This window comes from Zalophus californianus, chromosome 12, assembly GCF_009762305.2.
Source record: "Zalophus californianus isolate mZalCal1 chromosome 12, mZalCal1.pri.v2, whole genome shotgun sequence".
Taxonomy (NCBI): Eukaryota; Metazoa; Chordata; class Mammalia; order Carnivora; family Otariidae; genus Zalophus; species Zalophus californianus.
The window spans coordinates 69196282-69209417 of record NC_045606.1 but is presented as its reverse complement, the minus strand read 5'-3'; the positions used below and the strand labels follow the sequence as shown (position 1 = coordinate 69209417).

At 40.9% G+C, this 13136-nt stretch overlaps 1 protein-coding gene across 10 annotated transcripts in view; it reads left to right on the top strand.

Moving 5' to 3' along the window:
- The window catches only part of DOCK4 (dedicator of cytokinesis 4), a 428555-nt gene that overhangs the window by 391301 nt on the left and 24118 nt on the right, over positions 1–13136 (top strand). For all 10 annotated transcript variants that reach the window (XM_027573302.2, XM_027573297.2, XM_027573299.2 and 7 more), the window contains 2 exons: positions 119–285; positions 2949–3035. In XM_027573302.2, the coding sequence (XP_027429103.1) occupies positions 119–285; positions 2949–3035 (254 nt within the window). The remainder of the gene's footprint in view (positions 1–118; positions 286–2948; positions 3036–13136) is intronic.

Below are 13136 nucleotides of genomic sequence, written 5' to 3'. Positions count from 1 at the left end.
GACCCAGTGGAAACACCAGATTGTTTACCCATTCTCTGCTCTCTGCCACAGCTCAGCTCAAGCTGGATTTCCATGGCGTTTGCCAAGTCGGGTTTCCTCCTTGACTTTTTAATCCTAGATTTGCAGATCTATGCCGTGACTCCCATCCCAGAGAGCCAGGAGGTCCTGCAGAGAGAGGGTGTTCCGGACAACATCAAAAGTTTCTATAAAGTGAATCATATCTGGAAATTCCGCTATGACAGACCATTTCACAAAGGCACTAAAGATAAAGAAAATGAATTCAAGGTACCGTGCAGTTCTTATTACATACAATTTCCCATGAGCTCTTTGGAACAAGCCCCTCCGTAAGTATTTATTTAGAATAGAGTCAAGTGATAGAACCAGAAGGGACTAGAAACCATTGAGTCTTGTTGATCTCAAACTCAGCTGTATATCAGAGTGCCGTGGGGGTGCTTTTCTAACCAAGTAGACTTCTTAGCTCAGGAATCCTGACTCAGTAGGTCTGAGAGAAAGGCCTGGAATCAGCTTCTTTGTGACAATGCTGGTGGTGGTCCTGAGACCAGTCTTTGAGATGTCACAGTTGAGCTCAGCCTTCTTATTCACTCATATTGAACCAACGGTGGGGACCACAGGATATTTGTTCTCAGTGTGCAGTGAGTAAAGAATGCTTAACTGACAGGGGAAATGAAGAATCTGAGACAGGGAACAGTTAGGTAGACTGCTGGTACAGTGAATGATTTCTGTGTGATCTGCTTTTTCTTGTTAGAATGGTGTGTCATTAGGACTTCTGAGAAGACACCGAGTGAAAGCCAACCATAGACTCCTTGTATGTGCTGAGTCGTCCATTCTCAGTAGTCGTAATAAGCCTTGCCATCCCGAGCTCTCTTGGGCTGTCTAATAGCCCTACTGGGGGATTGTGCCACAGATACGTTATAATCTCTTCTTTCCTTGATAACAGTGACAAAGTGGGACCAGATAGATCCCCGGTTAGTCAGTATTTCCCCCCCTAAAAAACTGACCTATTACTGTGGGTTAATTGGCTTAGCTTCTTTTATCACAGAGTCTCTACTTAAGCTGGGAAACGTCCTCCTAACGCTATTAGCAATGATCTCTGATGTTAACTGTCCTTATCACCTCTGCCTAAGCGTCAGTTTCCAGCACCCACAGCAGTAGCTCCAGGAATGGGGAACAGCCGGGTGATCAGAAGGGGAAGCTGGGGTCATTCTGCAGTGTCCTGATGGGCCTCCACACAGGGCAGTCCTCTGTGCAAGGAGGTCTGATGGGTTACCTATCAAGGCAGAGACACTATTGGAAGACAGTACTGGGATGTCATTGAAAAGATCCATGATCACTTCTAGTCCTTTTGGATACTTACATTTTTCTTTGTGTCCCACAAAACCAATTAACGATCATTAGTTTATGATACAGCTTTCGTTGCAGGTGGTGACACTGAATACAAAGTCTGAGATCTGCTGGAGTCAGGCAGGTGACTTGCTCAAAGTCACATTCTAACTACCCGGAGACCCTATACTACAACCCACACCTTCCAGTACCTTCTCCTTTGCACTTTCTGCTGCAGCTCATTTCCAGCGTATTTATCAGTGGTATAGCAGTCCCCCTAGAAAATATTGATAAGTCTGGCTCCTCATTCCTGTGTTTCCAGCCCTCAGCATCTGGCACAAAACTACCCCTCAGAAGCCTCATCTGCACCGCATCCCGCTCGCCCACCCTCCCTCTGGGGCTCCAGCGACACCAAACTTCTCTTCCCCATCTCCCGCCATGCCTTTTCCCTTTCTCCAGCCCCTGGCTCGCTCGCTCTCTCTCGCTAGGGCCTCTGCGCGGGCTGCTTCCTGCTGCCTGCAGCGCTCCCCCATCCCTCCGCCTGGCAAACTCCTACTCACTCTTCAGCATTCCGCTCACGTGTCACCTCCTCTGAGAAGTGCCGTCCTCCTCCCACAGGCTGCTCTGCCTGCCTGCTTCCTTCTGCTCTCCCTCAGCACCTCGAGCCCAGCGTTCCTTTCTCTTTGCCCTGAGCCCTTCCCTCCATGCTCACCTCCCTCTCACCGCCACGATGCTTCCAGCTGCTGGCACAGGGACTCTGCGGTATTCATTTCAGTCTATCTTGGCTGACACGAAGAAATCCTCCCAGTTTCTGTTGTTCTGGGATAAGTGGCACTATTTCATATCCTCTTGAGAAAAATGAGGCATAGACAGAGAAACATGGTTGACAAAAGAGAAATCTGTCGCCCACAGCGGCTTTTATCAAGGCAGCTGAGGCTTCATGTGTCAAGGGGGTGCTCTCCTGGCCAGGGGAAGCCTCGGCTCTTGAAATACAGATCCTCCTGGATGATGGCAGTTCAAATGGGCATGAGAAAATGTGGTGCAGTGAGGAAGTCAGAAGTTCCAGTAGGTAGAGTCTGGGAACTAGAATGTACCCCCGGGCAGGTCACATTGCCTCCCTGATGCTTAGCATCTCCCTTTTTAAAATAGAAAGGTGGAGCTACGTGATTCTTCATGGACCTTTCCTCCATGAGGATGTTATTATTCTAAACCTGTGTTGACTAGCTGATACTGTTACCCCTTCCAGATAAAAATGGCAAGACCTTAAGGAGTGAAGGGGTTTAAATTGGAATGTGAAAGAACTAGCAAAGGAAATAACTGTGGTGGCCTGTTACTCTATTTTAAGCTTGCTGTCTGCAGTAGATCATGTGTTCCACACAGGAAAAAGTGTCCGACAACACAGAATGGGAATGATTAACACAGCATCAGTGGTATCTTACCATGAAGGCTTCACGAGTATGAAGGGATTACCCACATGCTAGAGGGATACTAAAGAAAAGCCTACAGAAATAAGCAAACCTGACCAAATCGAATGGCTAACGTTAGTCATAGCTCAGTAACTAGGAAGAAGGGACACTTGGGGACTTAATTTGTTTTGTATTCCGTAGAGTCTCTGGGTGGAGAGAACATCATTATACTTGGTGCAGAGTTTACCTGGAATTTCCCGCTGGTTTGAAGTGGAAAAGCGTGAAGTGGTAAGCATCAGAGCTTATTCTCAAGTACTTTCTCATCACAGTTGCTCACCGGGAGTCATGCCATATATTAATTGCTTCTGCTGTCGACTCCAAGTTCCCGGAAGCACACAGAGTAAGGTAGTGAATGTTTATGGTGTTGACCCCTGTGACCAAGGCTTGGAGGGGAACGTGAGTATTCTAGTCTGGCCAGCAAGAGGCATTCCTCAAAAAGAACTATGACTATAGCATGGAAACCCTGCAGGCCCTTGAGTAAAAGAGCTGGAATTCGAATGACTGTAGGCCGGTGGGAAGAGGTTCTCTACCTTATCTTATTTAATCATCATACCGAAACTATGAGGTATGTATCCCTCTCCCTCTTTTTACAAGTTTTAACCAGAAGTTAAAAGCCTTTGCCAGAGGTATCACATCAAGACGTTGAAAAAGGCTAGACTCAAACCCAGATTTTCCTGCCTGGACAGCCAGTCCCAGCCAGCTCTTCAAGCTCAGTTTCCTTACAGGCAGCCTGAGGCTAGCGCAGAGCTCCAGTAGCTCCATGCTGTTCCTGGTGGCAGTAGAGGGGAGGTGGCTTTGTGAGTCTCACTGAGCTGTCCTGGATGAACACCAGCTGGAGACCATTGGGTGTCATTCTATGGAAACCACAGCACGCAAGAACCCTTCAGGTTTTAAAGCAGGCCCCAGCTCCAGGCCCCAGGTCTGGTGCTGACAGCAGCTGTATCGGGGTGAGACCTGGCCTGCTGCCTGTGTCGCCCCTCGGGCTAGCGGCACCTTGGTGGCAGCCCTGCAACCAAGCAGCAGCCTACTCCCTCCCTTGCTACATCCATCAGGACTGAAGCCATAGTCTTTGATCGCCATAGTCCTCTAGCTGATTGAAAAAGTGACGATTGTGAAAATTTCATTTAACTCCTTTCCTATTTAGGTAACAAGCCTACTCTGTCACTGAATATGTAAGAGCAGCTCCTGCCCAAATGGTCTTCCAAGAATGGCTTGTTCTACCTGAAATCTCACGAAGTATTGAAACCACTCAGCTTATCATGTTTGATTAAGATAAGGATTTAATGGTGTTTTCCTTTTACAGTGCTAAAAAATTCACATGGCTTCCTAAAGAAATGGAACTCAATTCAGTAGACTGCCTCAGCGTAGTCCTATTCTTGTAGAGTCTGCGTCAAGAGTCCGCAAAGCTGGTTGCTTACATGGTATACCCTGGTGCCTTCCGTGGAAGAGTAGAGGCTGCTAAACAGTCTGAGAAAGTCTTATGCTTCATGCTGAATGGGCCCAATCCACAGAAATGTTCTTAGTCATCTGTCCCTGCATTACTGATTCAGAGAACCTTTTCAGCTGCTTACTACCCCGAGCGTTAAATTCTCTGAGGCCTCACCAATGATCCTAACCTTTGAAATATTACCCCCCCACAGCCTTGTCACACACACATACACACGTGCGCGCGTGCGCACACTCACAGACACACATGCACTCACACACACAGACACACGCACGCACTCACACACACACAGACACACACACACAGACACAGACACACACACACACGCACACAATACTCATTAAAAAGTACCATGCTGATAATGATTAAAGAAGCATGACAAAACAACCTTTCAAACATCAGCTGCCTACTTTATTAGAATATATAATCTTACATTCTTTCAAAGAGAACAAATTAAATTGGGCTACTTTGTTCTTTGAACACAGCCCACTCATAACAACCTTATGTCTTTCTCTTGTTCCCACTGCCTGGAATGTCCCCACCTTTTATTAAAGTTGCTGGTTTACTGCTTCGATGCATGGCATATAAGGTCCTTGAGATCAGGGACACATAGTAGGTACTAAATAAATATATGCCACCCTGAATTGAAATTCCTTATGTACAATGCCAAAATCTAAAAGATTCTGAAAACCAAAAGATGTTTTCCTAAGTTCAGCTCCCAACTCAATTGGTAATAAGCCTAACCTGATCTGATGTAAGACCGTTTATGATCTTATGTGTTACTGAAGAAATATTAATGCATTTGGTTAAAGAGAATTTCCCCAGACCCTGTTTGAGGATTACATAATAGACTCCATGTGCTGTATATTATGTTTCTAAAATCTGAAATTTTCTGAATTGTGAAACTTCTGGCACCAGAGGTTTTAGATGAGATTGTGGGCCTTTATTCTCTAAATCATGGCCCCAGAATATATTATCCCATTCTTTCGAAGATGACAATGCCTTTGAACTACTGTTTTTCTCAGTAATTGTTTTTATTGTCTTGAGAACAAACAAAAAAATCTGTACTTCTTCCGGTTAATAAGTAAGCTCATTTAAAAAATTTTAAACAAGATAAAAAAAACTACAAAAGAAATGTATGATGACTTTTTAAGCTCCAACTACAGATAATGAGAATAGTTTCACATGTCACATAATATCCATCAGAAAATCATGTGGTTCTACTTTCAGAATATGGGCAGAATCCGTGCACTCTTCACCAGTCCCCACTAATAGCACCATCTAGTGTCTGATTTCTGCAGTAGTGTCCGAAGTGGTCATGTGTTTCTACCCTAACCCCCTGCAGTCACCTCTGTGCACAACATCCAGTGTCCCTTTTAAATTTAAGTTGTATCATACAAAAGTAAAGAAAATATATAATGAACCTGATTTACCCATCATTTTACTTAAACAACTGTCAAAAAGGCCAATTTTGTTTTACCAGCATCTTCCTGTTTTATACTGGATTATTTTAAAGTAAATCCCAGACATCGTATCATTTCATCTATAAATAATTATGTATGTTAACTAAAAAACATAACCACGATATCATATATTATCCCATCTAAAAAATTAACAGTAACTCCTTGACATAAAATATCAAGGCAGCATTCACACTTCACCAAGGGTCTGTTTATTTTATGAGTTTTGTTTTTTTATCATGTGTTGTTTGATTTTAGATCCAAATGAGGGCCATACACTGCAATGGGTTGAGAGGTCTCTTAAAGTCTCTGTTGATCTATAGGTTCTCCCTGAATTGCTTTTTTGCCTTACAATTTGCAGACTGAACCATTGGGGTAGTTTAATGTGTTTCTTTGTCCGTCTATTTTTTTGTAAATTGGCAGTTAGATTTGGAGGCTTGATACGATGTTGTTATTTTGGATTTTTTATTTTTATTGTTTTTTTGCCAGAGTACTTCATAGGTGGTATTACATGCTTCTGGTTGTGTCTTTCTTGTAGCTGTGTGGGCAGCCACTGATGATGACAGCCCTAATCTATTAGGTATCACAAAATGGTGATATTTTATCACTCCTTCTTTGTTTATTTATCAGAACACTTCTATAATGAGAAACGTTCCCTCATCCACTATATGATTACCCTGAGGTAGAGCAAAGGAAGAATAATAGCCTACAGAAGTGACCAAAGAAGTTTTTATTTGTTTGGTTTTGGTTTTAGTATCATTAGTAATTCATGGATTTAAGCATACTTGTTTTTTTTAATCCACTGCAGTTATTACTCTTACTAATTTTTCAAGTTTTTCCCTTTTGCCCGTTGGGAGCCTCTTCAAATTGACTTCTGAGTCTTTTTGATAGTATCCCAATAGTTGCTACAGAGCTAAAACAAAGGACTGGATGGTCAAATCAGCAGCAAGCTTTCCTAATAACTTGAGGCAATCAAGAGCCTCAGATGAAGCAGAGAAGACACCTGAGACCTCAAGCCTTGTCCTCCAGGTCTTTATTTCCCACATCAATAATAACGTGGAATAGATGGAGTCTCTAAGTAAGATTCACAGGATTCCTCACCCAGGGAGTAAATTTACATTATGAAATATTCCATTTTATACTACAGAGAGTTAGAAAACATTTCTGGGACATTCTGTAGGAAATCATGTCTTCTGGCTTCTGGGTGTTACTAGTATAAGCAACTCTTTAGCTGAGGACACAGATACCATCTCTTCTTCCGGGCAATTTGTCTGTTTCCTTGAAGGTGCAATTGACAAGGGGATAAGACCCAATCACCTGCCTTCTTTTCTATTCCCCAAGCATATTTATTCCTCCATTGAAGAGAGTGCGTGGATCACAGGCCAACTGCTTTAATGTCTTCCTCCCAGCTGCCTTCCTGGCTTACTGGGATGACTAGGTACCCCATGCTCACTTACACACCCCTTGCCCCAGACCTTAAAGCAACCATTTCTCCGATGACTCCTTTTTAGTGGTAAAGAGGATTTACAGATCACAATCTGGGGGCTAGATGAAAATAATTCCTCGATGAACATTTTTTACACAATATCTTTGCACACTTCTTTGACCATCTCCTTAGAATAATTTCCCTAAAAGTGAATTGATCTGTCAAAGAGTCGACAATTTAACCTTTGCTTCATGGGCCAACAATGGCATGTACCAACTTATTTCCTGTCTATCAGGGATAACTATTCTTGGGGATGCCCATTTTCCCAACAACCTCTCCAACACTGGGTGTTGTGTTATTTTAATCTTTCCAAATAACAGATGAAAATGATCATACTAGGGTTGATTTTTTTTCTTTTTGGCATTTGTTGAATGCTAGATAAGAAGATATATTTTCAGGGCATCTGGGTGGCTTAATCGGTTACGCATCTGCCTTTGGCTCAGGTCATGATCCCCAGGTCCTGGGATCGAGCACCACACCAGGCTTGATCGGGGGGGAGTCTGCTTCTCCCTCTCCCTCTGCCTCTCTCTCTCTCTTCAAATAAATAAGTAAAATCTTTTAAAAAAAGATATTTTCATATATTTATTTACCATTTCTATTTATTTTGTGAATGCACTGATTATTCCCTCTGGTTTTCCTCAGTATTTGAGAAATATCGATAATTAGGAATATATGTGGAAATATTTCCCCAAGTTATTATTTGTCTTTGGCCTGTGTTTATTGCATTTTGTTTACTTTTAAAAAAAAAGTAACATATGATACATTACTGGTTTCAGAGGTAGAGGTCAGTGATTCATCAGTCTTATATAACACCCAGTGCTCATCACATCATGTGCCCTCCTTACTGCCCACCACCCAGTTACCCCATCTCGCCTCCCCACCCCACTCCCCTCCAGCAACCCCAGTTTGTTTCCTATGATTAAGAGTCTCTTATGGTTTGTCTTCCTCTCTGATCTCCTCTTCTTTTATTTTTCCCTCTCTTCCCCATGATCCTCTGTTTTGTTTCTTAAATTCCACATATGAGTGAGATCACATGATAATTGTCTTTCCCTGATTGACTTATTTCACTTAGCATAATATCCTTTAGTTCCATCTACATTGTTGCAAATGGTAAGATTTCATTTTTTCATGGCTGAGTAGTATTCCAATGTATATATATATATACCACATCTTCTTTATCCATTCATCTGTCGATGGACATCTGGGCTCTTTCCATAGTTTGGCTACTGTGGACATTACAGCTTTAAACATTGGGTTTCAGGTGCCCCTTCGGATCGCTATATTTGTATCTTTTGGATCACTACCTTTGTATCTTTGGAGTAGATACCTAGTAGTGCAATTGTTGGGTCATACAGTAGCTCTATTTTCAACTTTTTGAGGAACCTCCATGCTGTTTTCCAGAGTGGTTGTACCAGCTTGCATTTCCACCAACTGTGTAGGAGGGTTCACCTTTCTCTGCATCCTTGCCAACATCTGTTGTTTCCTGACTTGTTAATTTTAGCCATTCTGACCAGTGTGAGATGGTATCTTATTGTGGTTTTGATTTGTATTTCCCTGATGCAAAGTGATGTTGAGCATTCTTTCGTGTGTCTAATGGCCGTTTGGATGTCCTCTTTGCAGAAATGTCTGTTCATGTCTTCTGCCCATTTCTTGATTGGGTTATTTGTTCTTTAGGTGTTGCATTTGATAAGTTCTTTATAGATTTTGGATACTAGCCCTTTATCTGCTTAGACATTTACAAATATCTTCTCCCATTCTGTCAGTTGTCTTTTGGTTTTGTGGACTGTTTCCTTTGCTGTGCAAAAGCTTTTTATCTTGATGAAGTCCCAGTAGTTCATTTTTTGCCTTTAGTTCCCTTGCCTTTGGGACATGTCTAGCAAGTAGTTGCTGTGGCTGAGGTCACAGAGGTTGCTGCCTGTGTTTTCTCTAGGATTTTGATGGATTCCTGTCTCACATTTAGGTCTTTCATCCGTTTGGAGTCTATTTTTGTGGATGGTGTAAGAAAATGGTCCAGTTTCATTCTGCATGTGGCTGTCCAGTTTTCCCAACATCATTTGTTGAAGAGACTGTCTTTTTTCCATTGGATATTCTTTCCTGCTTTGTCGAAGATTAGTTGACCATAGAGTTGAGGGTCCATTTCTGGGTTCTCTATTGTGTTCCATTGATCTGTGTGTCTGTTTTTATGCCAGTACCATACTGTCTTGATGATTACAGCTTTGTAATAGAGCTTGAAGTCCAGAATTGTGATGCCGCCAGCTTTGGTTTTCTTTTTCAACATTCCTTTGGCTATTTGGGGTCTTTTCTGGTTCCATAAAAATTTTAGGATTATTCCAGCTCTGTGAAAAACGTTGATGGTATTTTGATAATGATTGCACTGAATATATAGGTTGCTCTAGGTAGCGTAGACATTTTAACAATATCTCTTCTTCCAATCCATGAGCATGGAACGTTTTCCACTTCTTTGTATCTTCCTCAATTTCTTTCATGAGTGTTCTATAGTTATTCTGAGTACAGATCCTTTGCCTCTTTGGTTAGGTTTATTCCTAGGTATCTTATGGGTTTTGGTGCAGTTTTACATGAGATCAATTCCTTAATTTCTCTTTCTTCTGTCTCATTGTTAGTGTATAGAAATACAACTGATTTCTGTGCATTGATTTTTATATCCTGCCACTTTACTGAATTCCTGTATGAGTTCTAGCAATTTGGGGGTGGAGTCTTTTGGGTTTTCCACATAGAGTATCATGTCACCTGAGAAGAGTGAGAGTTTGACTTCTTCTTTGTCAATTCAGATGCCTTTTATTTCTTTTTGTTGTCTGATTGCTAAGGCTAGGACTTCTAGTACTATGTTGAACAACAGTGGTTATAGTGGACATCCCTGCCATGTTCCTGACCTTAGGGGAAAAGCTCTCAGTTTTTCCCCATTGAGAATGATATTCACTGTGAGCTTTTTGTATATGGCTTTATGATATTAAGGTATGTTCCCTCTACCCTACACTGTGAAGAGTTTTAATCAAGAAAGTATGCTGTACTATGTCAAATGCTTTTTCTGCATCTGTTGAGAGGATCGTATGGTTCTTGTCCTTACTTTTATTAGTGTAGTGTATCACATTGATTGATTTGTGGATGTTGAACCAACCTTGCAGTCCAGCAATAAATCCCACTTGGTTGTGGTAGATAATCCTATTAATGTATTAGATCCTATTGGCTTGTATCTTGGTGAGAACTTTGCATTCATGTTCATCAGGGATATTGATCTGTAATTCTCCATTTTGGTGGGGTCTTTGGCCTGGTTTTGGGATCAAGGTAATATTGGCCTCATAAAAAGAGTTTGGAAGTTTTCTTTCCATTTCTGTTTTTTGAAACAGCTTCAGAAGAATCAGTATTAATTCTTCTTTAAATGTTTGGTAGAATTACCCTGGGAAGCCATCCAGGCCTGGACTCTTGTTTGTTGGGAGATTTTTGATTACTCCTTCAATTTCCTTGCTGGTTATGGGACTGTTCAGGTTTTCTTTCTTCCTATTTCAGTTTTGGTAGTTTATATGTCTCTAGGAATGCATCCATTTCTTCCAGATTGCCTAATTTGTTGGCATATAGTTGCTCATAATATGTTTTTATAATTGTCTGTACTTCTTCGGTGTTGGTTGTGATCTCTTCTCTCAATCATGATTTTATTTATTTGGGTCATTTCTCTTTTCTTTTTGATTAGTCTGGCCAGGGGTTTATCAATATTAATTCTTTCAGAGGACCAGCTCCTAGTTTCATTGATCTGTTCTACCCTTCTTTTAGTTTCTATTTCATTGATTTCTTCTCAATCTTTATTATTTCTTTTCTCCTCCTGGTTTTAGGCTGTATTTGCTGTTCTTTCCCCAGCTCCTTTAGGTGTAAGGTTAGGTTGTGTATTTGAGACCTTTCTTGTTTCTTGAGAAAGCTTTTATTGCTATATACTCCCCTCCTGGACCACCTGAAACAGTTGTGTTTTCATTTTCAATTTCAATTTCATTTTCTTTAGTAGGATGCTCTTTAGCCTCTATGTATTTGAGTTCTTTCCAAATTTCCTCTTGTGATTGAGTTCAAGTTTCAAAGCATTGTGGTTTTAAAATATTTAGGGAATGATCCCAATCTTTTGGTACCATTTGGGACCTTATTTCTGACCCAATATGTGATCTCTTCTGGAGAGTATTCCAGGTGCACTTGAGAAGAATGGGTATTCTGTTGCTTTAGAATGGAATGCTCTGAATATATCTGTGAAGTCCATCTGGTCCAGTGTGTCATTCAAAGCTCTTATTTCCTTGTTGATTTTCTGCTTAGATGATCTGTCCATTGCAGTGAGTGGGGTGTTAAAGTCCCCTACTATTATTGTATTATTATCAATGTGTTTCTTTAATTTTGTTAATTGGTTTATATAATTGGCTGCTTCCCTGTTAGGAACATAAATATTTACAATTGTTAGATCTTCTTGTTGGATAGACCCTTTAATTATGATATAGTGTCCTTCCTCATCTCTTATTACAGTCTTTGGTTTAAAATCTAATTTGTCTGATATAAGAATTGCCACCCCAGCTTTCTTTTGGTGTCCATTAGCATGGTAAATGGTTTTCCACTCCCTCACTTTCAATCTGGAGGTGTCTTTGGGTCTAAAATGAGTCTCTTGCAGACAGCATATCGATGGGTCTTGTTTTTTTATCCAATCTGATACCCTGTGTCTTTTTATTGGGGCATTTAGCTCATTCACATTCAGGGTAACTATTGAAAGATATGAATTTAGTGCCATTGTATCGCCTGTAAGGTGACTGTTACTGCATATTGTCTCTGTTCCTTTCTGGTCTATGTTACTTCAGGGCTCTCTCTTCACTTAAAGGATCCCTTTTAATGTTTCTTGCAGGGCTGGTTTGGTGATCACAAATTCTTTTAGTTTCTATTTGTCCTGGAAGCTTTTTATCTCTCCTCTTTTGAATGACAGCCTAGCTGAATAAAGTATTCTTGGCTGCATATTTTCCTCATATAGCACCCTGAATATATCATGCCAGTCCTTTCTGGCCTGCCAGGTCTCTGTGGACAGGTCTGCTGCCAGTCTAATGTTTCTACCCTTGTAGGTTACAGACCTCTTCCCCCCCCCCCCCCCCCGAGCTGCTTTCAGGATTTTTCTCTTTGTCTCTAAGATTTGCAAGTTTCACTATTATATGTTGGGGTGTTGACCTATTTTTATTGATTTTGAAGGGGGTTCTCTGTGCCTCCTGGACTTGAATGCCTGTTTCCTTCCCCAGATTAGGGAAGTCCTCCACTATAATTTGGTCCAGTATACCTTCTGCCTCTCTCTCTCTCTCCTTTTCTTCTGGGATCCCAATTATTCTAATATTGTTTCACTCTGTCGTATCACTTATGTCTCGAATTCTCCCCTCATGATCCAGTAGTTATCTTTTTCTCAGCTTCTTTACTCTCCATCATTTTGTCTTCTATGTCACTAATTCTCTCTTCTGCCTCATTTATCCTAGTAGTTAGTGCCTCCATTTTTGTTTGCCTTTCATTAATAGCCTTTTTGATTTTGACTTGGTTAGATTTTAGTTATTTTATTTCTCTAGAAAGGGATTGTCTAGTGTTGTCTATGCTTTTTTCAGGCCCAGCTAGTATCTTTATAATCATTATTCTGAACTGTAGTTCTGACATCTTACTTATATCCATACTGATTAGGTCCCTGGCAGTCAGCACTGCCTCTTGTTCTCTTTTTTGAGGTGAGTTTTTCCATCTTGTCATTCTATCCAGAGAAGTATAGATGAAAGAACAAAATACTAAAATGGCAACAATGAAATATACAAGGAAATATACACTAAACAAATCAGAAGAGCTAAAACCGAAAAAAAATAATAAAAATTTTTAAAAAAGAGAGAGAGAATATAATCAGACAAGTGAACAGAACAGAGCAATACACTATATCCTAA